At 49.1% G+C, this 19953-nt stretch overlaps 1 protein-coding gene across 1 annotated transcript in view; it reads left to right on the top strand.

Annotated features, from left to right (window-relative positions):
• Positions 1-19953, top strand: part of cpsf1 (cleavage and polyadenylation specific factor 1) — a 110750-nt gene that overhangs the window by 47424 nt on the left and 43373 nt on the right. The window contains exons 18-22 of the mRNA XM_067968829.1: positions 5724-5834; positions 7005-7146; positions 9037-9215; positions 12658-12794; positions 17602-17779. Coding sequence (XP_067824930.1) covers positions 5724-5834; positions 7005-7146; positions 9037-9215; positions 12658-12794; positions 17602-17779 — 747 coding nt within the window. The remainder of the gene's footprint in view (positions 1-5723; positions 5835-7004; positions 7147-9036; positions 9216-12657; positions 12795-17601; positions 17780-19953) is intronic.

Genomic DNA, 19953 nt, shown 5'->3' with positions numbered 1-19953 from the left:
CCTAGATGGCTGAAGGCACGGCCGCCAACGGAGGGGCGATGGAATCAGAGATGTGTAAGAGGCCAGAATTGGAGGAGTGCAGAGATCTCGGAGGGTTGTAGGGCTGGAGGACTGGAAAGCTGTTCACCTGATCACCATATCTCACCCTGTATCAGTGGCACTTCCCAGTATGTCCAATGTCTATAATTATTTTGTTGCACTGCTTTTTCTAAATTAATTGCAGTAAACATTGTAATTATAGTGCAATCAGTTTTCCAAATCACTGTAAAATGGAATATTTTTAAGGATTGTGAACATAAAGCCAGGTGACTCTTTGTTCAGTGAATAATGTTAGCAGCACTTAAAAAATTAAATCCCGCTGGTTTATCTCAAAGCTGCATCCGTGAGATTTTAGCCCTGTGTAAGATTCTCAATTTGCTTGACTCACTCGTCTGGGGTTTTTTCTGTATCATTCAGATAAACAGCGTTATACTCTGGTTACTCATACTGGGAGTGTATGTCACCAGCACCTTATTTCCAGCGCCCTGGAGAGGGGTAGTAACAGCAGTTTAGATTTCTAAATTTCCCCTCACCTCACGCCTCCCCCCCACCCCTTTTTGTTTAGTTTAAAGCCCTATCTCCAGCCCTGATTATTCAATGCGCCAAGACACTGGTCCCAGCCTGGTTTAAGTGGAGCCTGTCCCAATGGAACAGCTCCCTCTTTTCCCAGTACTGGTGCCAGTGCCCCATGAATCGAAACCCCTGTCTGCCACACCACTCTTTGAACCACTCATCTGTTTGACCCTATGCCAATTTGCATGTGGCTTAGGTAGTAATCCAGAGATTATTACCTTTTGAGGTTCTGCTTATTAATTTGGACCCTAGCTCCTCAAACTCCCTCAGCAGAACCCCATTCCTAGTTCTACCTATGGCTTTGGTTCCTATGTGGACCACGACAACTGGATCCTCCCCCTCATGCTCCAAGTTCTTCTCCAGCTATGAGAAGATGTCCTTAACCCTGGCACCGGGCAGGCAACACTGCCTCGGGATTCCCGGTTCTGGCTGTAGAGATCAGTATCTATCCCCCAGACTATACTATCGCCTACCACTACCACATTCCTTTTTACGGCCACCCTCCACCACACTTGAATGGCCTTCTGTACCCCAGTGCTGTGGTCAAATTGCCCATCCTCCCTGCAGTCTTTGTTCTCATCCACACAGTAGCAAGTACTCGTACCTGTTCGAGGTCAAAGGCTGAGGCTTTTCCATCACTGCATCCTGGATCCCCATACCTGCCTGATTCGCAGTCACATCCTCCTGTCCCTGACCATTGACCAAATCTAAACTACTACCTAACCTAAGGGGTGCGACTGTCTCCTGGATCCAAGTGTCCAGATAATTCTCCCCCTCTCTGATGCATCACAATGTCTGCAGCTCGGACTGCAGCCCAACAACTCTGAGCTGAAGTTCCTCGAGTTGCAGACACTTACTGCAGATGTGATTGCTCGGGATCTCGCTGGTCTCCACCAACTCCCACATGCTGCAGTTATGACGCACCACCTGCCCTGCCATACTTATCCTACCCTGTTTTATATATTAATTAAAGTTTTTATGTAATTAATTGACTTGGTTTATTTTTTTTTAAATCTAATTAATTTATCTACTTTAAACTAGTTTCCCGCTCTTTTTAACTGTTTAGTTTTAAGGCTTTTTAACTAACACTAACTACTAAAGACACTAACCACCACTAAAGACACGAACCACTAAACACAATAACCACTAAAAACGCTTAACCAATAAACTGAATACTTACCCTCGGCGTTCCTCTGTGACGTCACTTTTTGTCTTTCCTTGATTTTTTTTTGTTGATTGACCCCCTCGGGCCCGCTCTGACCGTGCCTTTTATTGACCCCTCGGGCCCGCTCTGACCGTGCCTTTTATTGACCCCTCGGGCCCGCTCTGACCGTGTCTTTTATTGCCCCCCTCGGGCCAGCTCTGACCGTGCCTTTTATTGACCCCCTCGGGCCCGCTCTGACCGTGCCTTTTATTGGCCCCTCGGGCCCGCTCTGACCGTGCCTTTTATTGACCCCCTCGGGCCCGCTCTGACCGTGTCTTTTATTGACCCCTCGGGCCCGCTCTGACCGTGCCTTTTATTGACCCCCTCGGGCCAGCTCTGACCGTGCCTTTTATTGCCCCCCTCGGGCCAGCTCTGACCGTGCCTTTTATTGACCCCTCGGGCCCGCTCTGACCGTGCCTTTTATTGACCCCTCGGGCCCGCTCTGACCGTGCCTTTTATTGACCCCCTCGGGCCCGCTCTGACCGTGTCTTTTATTGACCCCCTCGGGCCAGCTCTGACCGTGCCTTTTATTGCCCCCCTCGGGCCCGCTCTGACCGTGCCTTTTATTGCCCCCCTCGGGCCCGCTCTGACCGTGCCTTTTATTGACCCCTCGGGCCCGCTCTGACCGTGCCTTTTATTGACCCCTCGGGCCCGCTCTGACCGTGCCTTTTATTGACCCCTCGGGCCCGCTCTGACCGTGCCTTTTATTGACCCCTCGGGCCCGCTCTGACCGTGCCTTTTATTGACCCCCTCGGGCCCTCTCTGACCGTGCCTTTTATTGACCCCCTCGGGCCCGCTCTGACCGTGCCTTTTATTGACCCCCTCGGGCCCGCTCTGACCGTGCCTTTTATTGACCCCCTCGGGCCCGCTGTGACCGTGCCTTTTATTGACCCCCTCGGGCCCGCTCTGACCGTGCCTTTTATTGGCCCCTCGGGCCCGCTCTGACCGTGCCTTTTATTGGCCCCTCGGGCCCGCTCTGACCGTGCCTTTTATTGGCCCCTCGGGCCCGCTCTGACCGTGCCTTTTATTGGCCCCTCGGGCCCGCTCTGACCGTGCCTTTTATTGGCCCCTCGGGCCCGCTCTGACCGTGCCTTTTATTGGCCCCTCGGGCCCGCTCTGACCGTGCCTTTTATTGGCCCCTCGGGCCCGCTCTGACCGTGCCTTTTATTGGCCCCTCGGGCCCGCTCTGACCGTGCCTTTTATTGGCCCCTCGGGCCCGCTCTGACCGTGCCTTTTATTGCCCCCCTCGGGCCCGCTCTGACCGTGCCTTTTATTCACCCCTCGGGCCCGCTCTGACCGTGCCTTTTATTGGCCCCTCGGGCCCGCTCTGACCGTGCCTTTTATTGCCCCCCTCGGGCCCGCTCTGACCGTGCCTTTTATTCACCCCTCGGGCCCGCTCTGACCGTGCCTTTTATTGGCCCCTCGGGCCCGCTCTGACCGTGCCTTTTATTGGCCCCTCGGGCCCGCTCTGACCGTGCCTTTTATTGCCCCCCTCGGGCCCGCTCTGACCGTGCCTTTTATTGACCCCTCGGGCCCGCTCTGACCGTGCCTTTTATTGGCCCCTCGGGCCCGCTCTGACCGTGCCTTTTATTGCCCCCCTCGGGCCCGCTCTGACCGTGCCTTTTATTGACCCCTCGGGCCCGCTCTGACCGTGCCTTTTATTGATCCCTCGGGCCCGCTCTGACCGTGCCTTTTATTGACCCCTCGGGCCCGCTCTGACCGTGCCTTTTATTGACCCCTCGGGCCCGCTCTGACCGTGCCTTTTATTGACCCCTCGGGCCCGCTCTGACCGTGCCTTTTATTGATCCCTCGGGCCCGCTCTGACCGTGCCTTTTATTGACCCCCTCGGGCCAGCTCTGACCGTGCCTTTTATTGACCCCCTCGGGCCCGCTCTGACCGTGCCTTTTATTCACCCCTCGGGCCCGCTCTGACCGTGCCTTTTAGTGGCCCCTCGGGCCCGCTCTGACCGTGCCTTTTATTGGCCCCTCGGGCCCGCTCTGACCGTGCCTTTTATTGGCCCCTCGGGCCCGCTCTGACCGTGCCTTTTATTGGCCCCTCGGGCCCGCTCTGACCGTGCCTTTTATTCACCCCTCGGGCCCGCTCTGACCGTGCCTTTTATTCACCCCTCGGGCCCGCTCTGACCGTGCCTTTTATTGCCCCCCTCGGGCCCGCTCTGACCGTGCCTTTTATTGCCCCCCTCGGGCCCGCTCTGACCGTGCCTTTTATTGCCCCCCTCGGGCCCGCTCTGACCGTGCCTTTTATTGGCCCCTCGGGCCCGCTCTGACCGTGTCTTTTATTGCCCCCCTCGGGCCCGCTCTGACCGTGCCTTTTATTGGCCCCTCGGGCCCGCTCTGACCGTGCCTTTTATTGGCCCCTCGGGCCCGCTCTGACCGTGCCTTTTATTGCCCCCCTCGGGCCCGCTCTGACCGTGTCTTTTATTGGCCCCTCGGGCCCGCTCTGACCGTGCCTTTTATTGGCCCCTCGGGCCCGCTCTGACCGTGCCTTTTATTGACCCCTCGGGCCCGCTCTGACCGTGCCTTTTATTGGCCCCTCGGGCCCGCTCTGACCGTGCCTTTTATTGTAATTTTATTTTCTAAATATGTTCTCCCACCTATTTTTTTTAATATATTCGTTCATGGGATGTGGGCGTCGCTGGCGAGGCCGGCGTTTATTGCCCATCCCTAATTGCCTTCGAGAAGGTGGTGGTGAGCCGCCTTCTCGAACCGCTGCAGTCCGTGTGGAGCATAACGTTTTAGCATGTGGTCGATTTTGCCTGAAGGATCTTTATTTGATTTATATTAAAATGTTGCTTTTAAGTTGAATTTAGCTCATAAGGATTTAAAATTTACACAACAGCCAGAGACTGGGAGGGGTACATTTAAGCCATAACTGGCTCATTTGTTTCTTGCATGTCAGTGAAGGACATTTAATCTTTCCTGTGAGCCATCCAGGTTCATTGTGTCAGGGTGGTCCTATTCATTTTGGGAACAGTTTCTAGGGACCCAGAGCCAGAGGGCCAGTGACCGGTTTATTTGGCATGCCTATTAGCCAGGCTGCGAACACAACGAGACCCAGAGGTCATAACTGCTGACTTGCTATCCAGCTGGGAAATAAATGAACAGGAAAGCACATGGTCTGGGGACAGTTCGGTTAGAGCAGGGAAGGGAACGAGACCTTGTGAGAGAAAGCTCGCTCGTAAGTCCTGAGTCAGTCAGATTCAGAGAAAGATGCTGATCAGATAAGGTGAATGTTTAGCCCGCTAATAGGGCCACTGCAGCGAGTTTTGATATTTTCTATACCACGAGGAGGATTACTGTAATTGTTACTCTTATTGACCAAGATGAAGTAGCTTGACAAGTTATATCTGGCCTTGTCTCACTAAAGCGTTAATCAGTCTGATTTTCAGTAGATTGGTGGTTGAACTTGCGAGATTACCGTGCCCCAGGTCGAGTTATCGAATGGCTAGATATTGGGCAGTGAAGGTAAAGTCCTGATCGTAATGGACGTGGAATCCACTTACAGGAAAAACCAGTGAAGCCTGAAATGTGTAACCATTCCTATAGTGCAATAATTACACAATCTGCCGTCAAAATTGACTGTCTGTCAGAACGGGTATCAAGCAAGGTTTGCATTTATATAGCACCTTTCATGTCCTCGGGACATCCCAAAGCCAATTAGTGTTTTTAAAGCATAATCACTGTTATTAGGTAGGCAAATGCAGCGACTAATCTATGCCCAGCAGCAGTGAGGTGAATGACCAGTTGATCTGTTTTGGTGGCGTTAGTTGAGGGATGTATGTTTTTCAGGACACTCTGAGTACTCGCCACTCTTATATGACCTAAACTGTTTTTTGCCTTTATATAATTTTTTAATCTTTCCCATCCTCTGCTCACATCCTATCGCTTAGGATCAGACCGCTGATGGAGAGAAGGCAGAGAAGGAACCCAAAGAGGTGACCCCAGAGGAAGATGTGAAAAAACATGGTTTCCTCATTTTAAGTCGAGAAGACTCGACAATGGTAGGTGTTGTTTCCTGAATGGTCTTTTTCTTTCTCAGTATGGCACAAGAAAAACATTTTGTTTCTTGTGATCTTTTGAATTCTCTACCCCAGAGGGCTGTGGATGCTCAGTCGCTGAGTATATTCAAGGCTGAGCTGGATAGATTTCTGGACTCTAGGGGAATCAAGGGAAATGGGGATTGAGCAGGAAAGTGGAGTTGAGGTCGAAGATCAGCCATGATCTGATTGAATGGTGAAGCAGGCTCGATGGGCCATGTGGCCTATTCCTGCTCCTATTTCTTATGTTCTTATGTGAGTGTCTGGATTTCTCTTGTATAATTTAATATAGAGAGGGTTTTGGGTTCAGTTCTACGAACATCACAGTAACTGATTTATTGTTTACTGTTCCTTGGGAATTAACTATTTGCCTTTCACAACCTCAGGAAGTCCCAAAGTGCTTTCAAACAATGAAGTACTTTTGAAGTGTGGTCATTTTTGTATTATACGGAATGCAGCAGCCAATTTGCGCACGGCAAGGTCATACAAACAGTAATGTGATAAATGACCAGATAATCTGTTTTAGTGATGTTGGTTGAGGGACAAATACTAGCCAGGACATCGGGGCGAACTCTCCTGTTCTTCTGCAAATAGTGTCATGGGATCTTTAACGTCCATCTGAGAGGCAGAGAGGGCCTCAGTTCAACATCTCATCCAAAAGATGGACAGCTGACAATCTAAGCACTCCCAGTGCTGCACTATGTGCTCAAATCTCTGGAGTGGGACTTGAACCCACGAATTTCTGACTCAGAGACAAGAGTGCTACCCACTGAGCCACAGCTGACATATAGAACCGTGGAAAATAGGAGCAGGAGTAGGCCATTCGGCCCTTCGAGCCTGCTCCGCCATTCATTATGATCATGGCTGATCCTCTGTCTCAATACCATATTCCCGCTCTCTCCCCATACCCTTGATACCTTTTGTGTCTAGAAATCTATCTAGCTCCTTCTTAAATACATTGTGACTTGGCCTCCACAGCCTTCTGTGGTTGAGAATTCCACAGGTTCACCACTCTCTGAGTGAAGAAATTTCTCCTCATCTCAGTCCTAAATGTCCTACCCTGTTGAAGGATTATAGTGGAAATGAATATACTAATTTGTCTGTGCTTTGTGTTTCCCTCTCTCTACACGGCAGATCCTGCAGACGGGTCAGGAAATCATGGAGCTGGATGCCAGTGGTTTTGCCACGCAGGGTCCAACCATTTTTGCAGGGAACATCGGAGACAATAAATACATTGTGCAGGTTTCTCCTTTGGGGATCCGGTTACTGGAAGGGGGTGAGTACTTGGGAACTTTGTGGGGGCATCCAGCAGGGGCAACCATTATTACCCGCATCCATTATTACCCACCGCCATTGCAAACCATCAGGCTCAAACTTTAACATCTCGTCCCGGATTCAGATCTCTGTCTTGTTTCTTCGAGCAAGAATTTAAACAGGGAAACTGGATTTGAAGGTTTACTGAGCCTTGGCAGTATGAGATACTGGAATTATCCCAGGGTATAAAGCAGCTTTTCTTTTTCTCTCCTCTTCTCATGAGAAGACTATCTCCTTGTCGGGCTGCAGTTCCACAGGCACCGACCTTCTTCCTAAGATTTGCCCAAGTGGCCATTCTTCATGTGTGACCCTGAAGAGTTTCTTTTGACAGGCTAGTTGACCATAAAGAGACTGGGAACTGCACCCAGTCCTGTCCCCGCCCACCCATGCACACTGCAAGAGCCATTGGATAACAGTTGGTGGTCGATTCCACACCCCCCAACCCAGGGCACTGAGATTAATTGTATCTGCTGAATGGCTGGTCAAGCTGAACTCAGCTCACTCAGCAAGGATTGTGGACCACGCATTTCTGGTCTGTATGGATTAGTTCTACACTAGAGTGCGTGTACCCACTGAGCAGGGGAGTTCTCCCCGGTTTCCTGGCTAATATCTTTCGACCAACATCACTAAAAATAGATTAACTGGTTATTTATCCCATTGCTACTGTGGGAACTTGCTGTGTGCAAATTGGCTGCCGTGCTTTTCTACATAAAAACGGTGACTACACTTGAAAAGTCATTTCATTGGCTGTGAAGCGATTTGGGACGTCCTGAGGTGGTGAAAAGCACTACGTGAACACAAGTTATTTTTTTCTTTCCTCTTTACTTGCATAAACTCACAAGGCAAAAGAACCAACAGCGATGTGAGGAAAAACTTTTTTACGCAGTGAGTAGTTATGACCTGGAATCCGCTGCCCGAAAGGATGGAGGATGCAGATTCAATCGTGGCTTTTAAAAAGGAATTAGAGTCATAGAGTTATACGGCACGGATAGAGGCCCTTCGGCCCATCGTGTCCGCGCCGGCCATCAAGCCCTGTCTACTCTAATCCCATATTCCAGCATTTGGTCCGTAGCCTTGTATGCTATGGCATTTCAAGTGCTCATCCAAATGCTTCTTGAATGTTGTGAGGGTTCCTGCCTCCACAACCCTTTCAGGCAGTGAGTTCCAGACTCCAACCACCCTCTGGGTGAAAAAGTTCTTTCTCAAATCCCCTCTAAACCTCCCGCCTTTTACCTTGAATCTATGTCCCCTTGTTATAGAGCCCTCAACGAAGGGAAAAAGTTCCTTAGTATCCATCCTATCTGTGCCCCTCATAATTTTGTACACCTCAATCATGTCCCCCCTCAGCCTCCTCTGCTCCAAGGAAAACAAACCCAATCTTCCCAGTCTCTCTTCATAGCTGAAGCGCTCCAGCCCTGGTAACATCCTGGTGAATCTCCTCTGCACCCTCTCCAAAGCGATCACATCCTTCCTGTAGTGTGGCGACCAGAACTGCACACAGTACTCCAGTTCTGGTCGCCACGCTACAGGAAGGATGTGATCGCTTCAAATAATTGGATAAATATTTGAAGGGAAAAAGTTTGTAGGGCTACGGGGAAAGAGCAAGTAAATGGGACTAACTGGACTACTCTTACAAAGCGCCGGCACAATCTCGATGGGCCAAATGGCCGCCTCCTGTGCTGTAACGATTCTATGATTCTATTTTGTGATTCTAGGTTTACACCAAACTATTTGTATGTCATAGAGATCTGATGGGGGATGGCGCACCTGACTGTACTGTGTAGTTTGGTTGGAATTGTCTCTACTGTCAATGTTTGCTGCTCTTGAATGACACTTTATCCTGTTCTCACAGTGAACCAGCTGCATTTCATTCCTGTGGATCTGGGCTCTCCCATCATGCACTGTGCGGTGTGCGATCCCTACGTGGTGATAATGAGCGGCGAAGGTCAGGTGACCATGTTTGTACTGAAACGTGACACGTACGGAGGAAACACCCACAGACTGACCATGCAGAAACCCCAGATACACATGGTACGTATTCCTGCACAATACTATTTCAAACTTCCTAGGGGTTGGGGATACAAGAGCAAATTCATTGACCCCTGTCAGCAGAGCACCGTGCTTGAAGGGGTCGGAGTTCGAGACACAGCGCCTTAACGCTGATTCTCCGACCCGTAGTCCCTAGAATCGGCGAGTTTAACCTCCTGACTGCCTATAATAAAACAGGTGACGATCCGGATTCTTTCCCCTCAGTCTGGTTCAGTAAAAACTGAAGTCGAATACATTTTAAAGTTCAGCACACCTTTAATAGCAGGGTTCTTAGTCTGCAGCATTGATTTGGACTCCTGATAGAGTCCCTCTATGCTGGCAGAGCAAGAACAAAAACATACAGAAATCCACACGTTTTTATACAAATCAATAGGGTTGGAACATACTTAACGAGGGTCAACACCAATCATAAGCCGGGCATAGGTTGCCATGCGAGGTTTCATTATTGCCGGCCAATCATAGATCGTCCATGTGCTGATCATGCTGCTGTTAGACATGATGTGGAGATGCCGGTGATGGACTGGGGTTGACAATTGTAAACAATTTTACAACACCAAGTTATAGTCCAGCAATTTTATTTTAAATTCACAAGCTTTCGGAGGCTACCTCCTTCCTCAGGTTATAATGGGTCATTTGCTGGCTCTCTCTGCCTTCCGGATGTTTCTGCCTCTCTCTGTGTTTTTTTTTCTCTGTTTTTTTTTCCCTGTTTGTTTTTTTATTGAATGTGTATTCGGAGGTTCTGCAGGTAACACCTCTCTGTCTGAACACGGTGATTGCCTTGGCAACGGGCAGTTGCAGGGGCAGTCTGTAAACACCATTTATTATTGTTCAATATGTATAAATGCGTAGGCTTCAAGGAGATCTTGAAACATTTGCCTGAGGAAGGAGAAAATCTCCGAAAGCTTGTGAATTTAAAATAAAATTGCTGGACTATAACTTGGTGTTGTAAAATTGTTTACAATTGTCAACCCCAGTCCATCACCGGCATCTCCACATCATAAACATGGAGACATTCAGACCAGTCCTTGACTCACATCAAACACCTATCATTGATAAGACAATGCAGGCCTGCTGACTAAGCAAACATATGGCCCAGCAGGAGGGCCAGGCCACCTGTACCAATCTCAGTTACTAACTAATTAACCCTTTCTAACCATTTTGCATTCTGCTTCTTTGCCACATAGGCATTTTAATATTTTACCGAAAACTGACCATGTAGGGATTCTCACAGGTAGTGCATCGTTTTCAGCTGTCGTGTAATTCCAAATGTCGCAGAGGTGGGGGGAAGTGGGATGTATGCTTACTGCTTTAATATGGCTGTCCCTCATTCTGAGTTTTCCGCTCATTGTAACCGAGATTGTAACTTGCTTTTGCTAGTTATGTTGGTTACTGTGGTCAGTGTTGCTCTGAACTTTCCTCTCTCTTAATCTGAAAATACTCCATTCTACATGCTGCTCTTCCTCCCTGTATCTTCACCAATCCCTGCATCAAGACTCGTTGCACTATCTCCGACTCTAACCCGTTCTTTCCTGGTTCCTGACAAACTGTGAAACTCCTTGGGATAAATTTTAACCTCCAAGAACGGGGGCGGGTGGGGAGTAAAAATACTCTGTTTTCAGAGTGGGACGATATCCCGGCTCCAACACGCCTGCATCTGGGTTTAACCCAGGCAGGTTTGTCTGCGTCTGGAGAGCAGACACCAGGAAGTCCCGCCCCACATTTAAAGCCAGTGGGCCGATACTTAAAGGGGCAATGTACCTCATTGAGATGCTTGAGGTACTTAAATTCATTTTATTATTCCAATACACTGTTCGGGTTTCGGATTGCTTCCCATTCACGTCAGGTGAAAGCAGGCGGGGAGGGCCGGATCCATGAGGTGAGCGCCTTCATTAGGGCCTGTGGGCCCAGAGGAGCAGGAGTGCCTCATCCAGGTCCAACAAGCTCACCAGGCCGACAGGACCCCCGTGATTGGCTGACCCGACTCCTCTCCCCCCCCCCCCCCCCCCACCCCCTCCCAGCCATAGTGGATGCCATCTACCTCTGACTCTTCACTCAACCTCCAGCGACCTCCGATCATCTTCTCAGCCCCCCGATCTCATCCTTGGCCCCCCACCCCACCCCCCCCATCTTATCCTCGCCCCTGCTCCCCCACCCCCGATCTCGTCCTCCGCTGCTGCAGCAGGCCTTCCTGGCCGACAGCCTGTCAATCAGGCTGGCTGCCAGGCTTGAAACCCGGAAGTGCAATTGATGGGCCTCATTAAGTGCCCACTTACCTTCCGGGTTTCATACCCAGAAATTGTCACCCCTCGCCCCCGCTCCCTTCTGGGCTGGAAGTTAAAATTTACCCCCTTATCTCCCTCAGTCTTTCCTTCCACTGACAATCTACAGGCTTTTGAAGCTCAAACTTTGGCATCACCTGATCACTACTTCCTGATTTATCTTGTTTTCGCTTCTACTCTCTTCACTCTTGTTAGTGCCCTGCGCTATGGCTGTTAGTGCTTCACCCAGGCTTCTCAATAATTAAAATAAGTTAACTCACTCATGGTTTTGCAAGGTTTAATTCCTGGTCTGCACTGAGTTGACTGCAGGAGGGTCGGTGATCAGAGGACACAGATTTAAGATAATTGGCAAAAGAACCAGAGGCGAGATGAGAATTATTTTTAGTCAGCGAGTTGTTGTGATCTGGAATGCACTGTCTGAAAGGGCGGTGGAAGCAGATTCGATAGTAACTTTCAAAAGGGAATTGGATAAATACTTGAAAAGGAGAAATTTGCAGGGCTGTGGGGAAAGAGCGGGGGAGTGGGACTAATTGGAGAGCTCTTTCAAAGAATCGGCACAGGCGTGATCTTCTATGCTGTAAGATTCAATAAACTGATCTTAGCAACAGAGAGAGTGCTACAGTAGACCCCTGTCCACGGGCTAGGGCAGGGATAATTAGCCAGAATTTCCCTCCTCGTTACTGTCCAGTGACCCCTGCAGGAAGTACTGCACTGGTGCATGGGTGGATATCAGCTGAGGACCGGATCAGGCTTGCCGGTGATGTCCCCTGCTGTCTGCCTGCCAATACCCAAGTTCAAAAATGATGAATGACAACTTGGTTCCACTGCCTGTGTAACTATCCTCCCATCAGCCAGTTAGCACCTTCAGGATAGAGGGGGGGAATTAACAAGAAGTTAAAATATGAAGTTAGCTACAGAGGCTGGAATTTCCTCCCATATGTGATCAATGTGTAGATTTCGGCTGTGGATGTGTCTCGTGTTTACGTGTTGAGCTGAAGCTCTGGTGAGTCAGTAAGGTTTGTGTTGCAGTGCTCTTGTCAGATATTTTGTAGTCTCCAGGATTCTGATAACCTGATTCTACACTGTCCTGGGCTGGTATCCGGATGGACTGAAATTAAAATTAAAAATAAAACTACCCCTTCCAGTTGTCGAAGGTGATCGCCCTTTGTGCGTACCGGGATATCAGTGGAATGTTTACCACGGAGAGCCGAGCCTCTGTTCTGAAGGAGGACGCCACAAAAGGGAGCCAGTCAGAAATGGAAACCATGATTACCAACATTAGGTAAGGGCCACTTACCTTAACACTTAAATATGGGGACGTTCATTGAATTATTTTTGCTTTTGTACTCTATGCCTCTATTTATAAAGCGCAGGATCCTGTATGCTTTTTTAACAGCTTTATCGACTTGTCCTGCCACCTTCAAAGATGTGTATTTGTGAACCCCCAGGTCTCTCTGTTCCTGCATCCCCTTTAAAATTGTTCTAAAATTAGTTTTTATTGCACCTCCTAATTTTTTCTTCTAAAATGCATCACCACAAACTTTTTTTATTTGTTCATGGGATGTGGGCATTGCTGGCAAGGCCAGCATTTATTGCCCATCCGTAATTGCCCTTGAGAAGGTGGTGATGGACCGCCTTCTTGAACCGCTGCAGTCCATGTGGTGAAGGTTCTACCACAGTGCTGTTCGGTAGGGAGTTCCAGGATTTTGACCCAGCAACGATGAAGGAACGGTGATATTATTTCCAAGTTGGGATGGTGTGTGACTTGAAGGGGAACGTGCATGTTGTTCCTATGTGCCTGCTGCCCTTGTCCTTCCAGGTGGTAGAGGTCGTGGGTTTGGGAGGTGCTGTCAAAGAAACCTTGGCGAGTTGCTGCAGTGCATCCTGTGGATGGTACACACTGCAGCCACAGTGCGCCAGTGGTGTAGGGAGTGAATGTTTAGGGTGGTGGATGAGGTGCCAGTCAAGCGGGCTGTTTTGTCCTGGATGGTGTCGAGCTTCTTGAGTGTTGTTGGGGCTGCACTCATCCAGGCAAGTGGAGGGTATTCCATCACACTCCTGACTTGTGCCTTGTAGATGGTGGAAAGGCTTTGGGGAGTCAGGAGGTGAGTCACTTGCCGCAGAATACCCAGCCACTGACCTGCTCTTGTAGCCACAGTATTTATGTGGCTGGCCCAGTTAAGTTTCTGGTCAATGGTGATCCCCCAAGATGTTGATGGTGGGGGATTCGGTGATGGTAATGCCGTTGAATGTCAAGGGGAGGTGGTTAGACTCTTGTTTGGGATGGTCATTGCCTGGCACTTGTCTGGCGCGAATGTTACTTGCCACTTATCAGCCCAAGCCTGGATGTTGTCCAGGTCTTGCTGCATGCGGGCTCGGACTGCTTCATTATCTGAGGGGTTGCGAATGGAACTGAACACTGCAATCATTAGCGAACATTCCCCATTTCTGACCTTATGATGGAGGGAAGGTCATTGATGAAGCAGCTGAAGATGGTTGGGCCAAGGACACTGCCCTGAGGAACTCCTGCAGCAATGTCCTGCGACTGAGATAATTGGCCTCCAACAACCACGACCATCTTCCTTTGTGCTAGGTATGACTCCAGCCACAGGAGAGTTTTCCCCCTGATTCTCATTGACTTCAGTTTTACTAGGGCTCCTTGGTGCCACACTCGGTCAAATGCTACCTTGATGTCAAGGGCAGTCACTCTCACCTCACCTCTGGAATTCAGCTCTTTTGTCCATGTTTGGACCAAGGCTGTATTGAGGTCTGGAGCCGAGTGGTCCTGGCGGACCTGCAACTGAGCATCAGTGAGCAAGTTATTGGTGAGTAAGTGCCGCTGGTGATTGAGAGTAGACTGATGGGACGGTAATTGGCCGGATTGGATTTGCCCTGCTTTTTGTGGACAGGACATTCCTGGGCAATTTTCCACATTGTCGGGTAGATGCCAGTGTTCTAACTGTACTGGAACAGTTTGGCTAGAGGTGCGGCTAGTTCAGGAGCACAAGTCTTCAGCACTACAGCCGGGATGTTGTGGGTGCCCAAAGCCTTTGCTGTGTCTAGTGCACTCAGCCGTTTCTTGATATCACGTGGAGTGAATCGAATTGGCTGAAGACTGGCTTCTGTCTTGGTGGGGATATCGGGAGGAGGCCGAGATGGATCATCCACTCGGCACTTCCGGCTGAAGGTGGTTTCAAACGCTTCAGCCTTGTCTTTTGCACTCACACGCTGGGCTCTGCCATCATTGAGGATGGGGATGTTTACAGAGCCTCCTCCTCCTGTTAGTTGTTTAATTGTCCACCACCATTCACGACTGGATGTGGCAGGACTGCAGAGCTTTGATCTGATCTGTTGGATGTGGAATCGCTTAGCTCTGTCTATAGCATGTTGCTTCCGCTGTTTAGCATGTATGTAGTCCTGAGTTGTCGCTTCACCAGGTTGGCACCTCATTTTTAGTTACGCCTGGTGCTGCTCCTGGCATGTTCTTCTACACTCCTTGTTGAACCATGGTTGATCCACTGGTTTGTTGGAATGGTAGAGTGAGGAATATGCCGGGCCATGAGGTTACAGATTGCGCTGGAATACAATTCTGCTGCTGCTGATGGCCCACAGCACCTCATGGATGCCCAGTTTTGAGCTGCTAGATCTGTTCTGAATCTATCCCATTTAGCACGGTGGTAGTTCCACACAACACGTTGGATGGTGTCCTCAGTGCGAAGACGGGACTTTGTCTCCACAAGGACTGTATGGTGGTCACTCCTACCAATACTGTCATGGAGAGATGCATCTGCGACAGGTAGATTGGTGAGGACGAGGTCAAGTAGATTTTTCCCTCGTGTTGGTTCGCTCACCACCTGCTGCAGGCCCAGTCTGGCAGCTACGCCCTTCAGAACTCGGCCAGCTCGGTCAGTAGTGGTGCTACTGAGCCACTTTTGGCGATGAACATTGAAGTCCCCCACCCAGAGTACATTCTGTGCTATTGCTACCCTCAGTGCTTCCTCCAAGTGTGCTCAACATGGAGGAGGACTGATTCATCAGCTGAGGGAGGGCGGTAGGTGGTAATCAGCAGGCGGTTTCCTTACCCATGTTTGACCTGATGCCATGAGATTCAATGGGTTCTGGAATCAATGTTGAGGACTCCCTCCTGACTGTATACCACTTTAACACCACCTCTGGTGGGTCTGTCCTGCCGGTGGGACAGGACATACCCGGGATGGTGATGGAAAAGTCTGGGACGTTGGCTGAAAGGTATGATTCTGTGAGTGTGGCTATGTCAGGCTGTTGCTTGACTAGTCTGTGGGACAGCTCTCCCAGATGTTAGTGAGGAGAACTTTGCAGGGTCGACTGGGCTTGGGTTTGCCTTTGTCGTGTCCGGTGCCTAGTGGTCCGATGCCAGGTGGTCCATCTGGTTTTATTCTTATTGTGACTTTCTGTAGCGAGATTGTACAACTGAGTGGCTTGGTAGGCCATTTCAGAGGGTGATTCAGAATCCACCATATTGCTGTGGGTCTGGAGTCACATATAGGCCAGACCGGGTAAGGACGGCAGGTTTCTCTTCATTAAATGTCACCTGCCACGTGTCTGTCTATGTTCTCCTGAAGTCTGTTACTATCCTCACTCTTTACTACATTTCCAAGCTTTGTGTCATCTGCAAACTTTGAAATTTTGTCCTGTATACCCAAGCCCATCAATATTAGAAAATTAGTACTTCTTTCTCACCAGCATCCTCTTTCTCCCCTTCCCCCAAATTTAACTGCCTTTCGCCTCTCTGAGTGATGGTGACTCATATAAGGGACATAATGGCAGCTTTGCAGTGCCTTCCCTGTAATTTGTGTGAGAGCAGTTGAGTGTTGGTAGGCTATTTGAGCATAGGGACTTTGCCAGTAACTTGATCCTGCCCTCACCTAACGTCCACATGTGCAGCAGGCGTGACTGGTTAATAACTCTGGCTGTGTCGTTTTTTTCTCTCTGTGGCACTGAGGCTAATTATAGCGTCCCATACAGCTGCCCTGGCTGGCATGAGTTAACCCAGCACTGAACAAGGGTTGGGCCTGGCTAGTGCAAGAACAGCGAGCCATCAGACGGAACTGAAAATCCGTGTTTCCAACCCATCTGAGTGTGCTTGTGTTAACAACACTGCAAGTACAAGAGGGCAGGAAATATCAAGAGTTTTATCACTCCTTGTTGAAGAGAGAGCAGAATGTAGCTGCGGGAGCTCTGTGTGGCCTATTCAGGCACAGATTAAGAATAAATTGTGTTGTAAAATGGTGCTCGTGGATCATTTTTCCTCTGATCATTCTCCTAAATGGTTTACCAGCAAATGCACCAGTAATGGTGTGGAAGCAATGAAATGACATTGGTTGTGCTATTTGCTCAAATAGTTCAAAACTCTGCTGCCCATATCCTAACTCAACCAAGTCCCATTCTCCTATCACCCCTGTGCTCATTGACCTACATTGGTTCCCGCTCCGGGAACGCCTCAATTTTTAAATTCTCAGCCTTGTTTCAAATCCCTCCATGGCCTCGTCCCTCCCTATCTCTGTAACCCCCTTCAGCCTTACAACCCTCCGAGATCTCAGCGCTCCTCCAATTCTGGCCTCTTGTGCATCCCCAATTTTAATCGCTCCACCATTGGAGGCCATCCCTTCAGCTGCCTAAGCCCTAAACTCTGGAATTCCCTCCCTAAACCTCTCTACCTCTCTCTCCTCCTTTAAGACGCTCCTTAAAACCCACCTCTTTGAGTAAGCTTTTGGTCACCTGTCCTAATATCTCTTTATGTGGCTCGATGTCAAATTTTATTTAATAACCCTCCTGTGAAGCGCCGTGGGACATTTTACTACGTTATAGGCGCTATATAAATGCAAGGTATTGTTATTTTCGATTGGGGAGACCAGGAGATGGTCACAAGCAGAAACACGTAAATTTTGAGCACTGCCCTTTCAGCTCTAAGATGTGAATTTGAATCCGATTTAATTTATTTCTATGAAAGGGTACAGTTGCTGCACGGTTAACAATTGATCATTCATTTCCTTGTCGGTCATCTCCAGGAGTTTCTGTGCTTCACCAGTGTTGTTTTTTTAACCTTGCAGCACCACAGTGGATGACGAAGAGGAGATGCTGTACGGAGAATCTGGCTCGGCGCTCTTCAGCCCTCCAAAAGAGGAGCCAAGTCGTACCTCTGCGCCGGTGCCTGATAAAGAGCCCTCACACTTTAAAATGGAACCCACCAACTGGTGCATGCTGGTGAGGGAGAACGGTGTCATGGAGGTGAGAATCGTGATCTGTGTCTAGGATTGGATTCGGATGGTGTAGAGGGAGAACAGAGACGCAAAGAAACGTAACATCTTAAAACAGCACAGTGTAGTTAAGAGCTGCTCCTACCTACGCTTTGTTGTTGCAATATCAGTAAAGATATTTTAGGGGCAATTTTGAGGATCTGCTGCTGTGGAGCCTTCCTAGATATGAATATCGAATCATACGACACAGAAGGAGGTTATTCGGCCCAGCGAGCCTGTGCCAGCTCTTTGAAAGAGCTGTCCACTTTGTCCAGCTCCCTCGCTCGCTCTTCATAGTCCTGCAAGTGCTTCCTGTGTGGCCATGGTTTGAAGGTAGGGCTGTAACACGATAGTTGTGATTCTTCCACTCACGCCCGCCTCCAGTGAGGCTCCGCGGCAACGTAAGATCTTTGTGGAATTACCCCATGTATTGATTCTTAACCTTGGTGCCAGAGTGACGTTCATATCCGTTGCTTCATTAAGCTGAAGTTAATTTTAAGTTTTTTTTTATAAAACCACTAGTTTATAAGTTACTTCCCCCACCACCCACCCGCTCCACGTCACTTCCCGACCAAGAGAGTGGGCAAGTGGTCCTTTGCGACCTGCTGCTACTCTGTCAGCCAGAGACTGTGGAATCTGCCTCTCAACATCAAAGGTCGGATTCAGCAGCACTGGCAGTGGTGTTGCAGAACCACGCCTTAAAGCAGTTCTACTGTACTATATAATATAATACTGTACTATATTATATAAAGTAAAGGGTACAATTCTAAAGGGGGTGCAGGAACAGAGAGACCTGGAGGTAAATATGCACAGGTCGTTGAAGGTGACAGTGCCGATTGAGAAAGCGGTTAAAGCATATTGGATCCTGGGCTTCATAAATAGAGGCATAGAGTGCAAAAGCAAGGAAATTATGATGAACCTTTATAAAACACTGGTTCGGCCACAACTGGAGTATTGAGTTCAATTCTGGTTTTAAGAAGGATGTGAAGGCCTTAGAGAGGGCACAGGAAAGATTTACTAGAATGATTCCAGGGATGAGGGGCTTCAATTACGTGGATAGACTGGCGAAGCTGGGGTTCTTCTCCTTAGAGCAGAGAAGGTTGAGAGGAGATTTGATAGAGGTATTCAAAATCATGAGGGTCTAGACAGAGTAGATAGGGAGAAACACTTTCCATTGGCGGAAGGTTCGAGAACCAGTGGACACAGATTTAAGGTGATTGGCAAAAGAACCAAAGGCGACATGAGGAAAATTTTTTTTTGTGCAGCGAGTGGTTATGATCTGGAATGCACTGCCCGAAAGTGTGTTGGAGGCAGATTCAATCTTGGTTTTCAAAAGGGAATTGGATGAGTACTTGAAGGGGAAAAAATCCGCAAGGCTGCGGGAGAATGGGACTAAGTGGATTGCTCTTGCAGAGAGCTGGCACGGGCTCAACGGGCCGAATGGCGGCCTCCTATGCTGTAACCATTCTATGATTCTACTATACTAACTCTCTGCTGCGACCCCTTGTAAAGGGGAAGAGCTCCTACCTAGTGGGAGCCTCAAACATTTTTACATCAGTGTAAATGGTGAACAACAGTGGTCCCAGTTTGCATCCCTGCGGGACACCACTTCCCACTTAAGAGACAGTGTATTTGCAGCTGAGGATGAACAAGAGAGGAGAGTTCAGAAGGAGCACTGACGACAGTGGCACTGAGCGAGTCTTGTAGAATCATAGGTTACAGCACGGAAGGAGGCCGTTCGGCCCATTGAGTCCGCACCGGCTCTATGCATAAGCAATCTGACTAGTCCCACCCTTTCCTCCCCCCCCACCCCCTCCCCAGTCCCCGTAGTCCTGCGCATTTTTTCGTTTCAAGTACTTATCCGGTTCCCTTTTGAAGGCCATGATTGAATTTGCCTCCACCACTCCCTCAGGCAATGCATTCCAGATCCTAACCACTCGCTGTGTAAAAATGTTTTTCCTCATGTCGCCTTTGGTTCTTTTGCCAATCACTTTAAATCTATGTCCTCTGGTTCTTGACCCTTCTGCCAATGGGAACAGTTTCTCTCTATCTACTCTCTAGACCCTTCATGATTTTGAATACCTCTATCAAATCTCCTCTCAACCTTCTCTGTTCCAAAGAGAACAATCCCAGCTTCTCCAGTCTATCCATGTAATTTAAGTCCCT

This window comes from Heptranchias perlo, chromosome 2 (assembly GCF_035084215.1).
Source record: "Heptranchias perlo isolate sHepPer1 chromosome 2, sHepPer1.hap1, whole genome shotgun sequence".
Lineage (NCBI taxonomy): Eukaryota > Metazoa > Chordata > Chondrichthyes > Hexanchiformes > Hexanchidae > Heptranchias > Heptranchias perlo.
The sequence above is the reverse complement of the archived record's forward strand: the minus strand, read 5'-3'. Positions and strand labels throughout refer to the sequence as shown.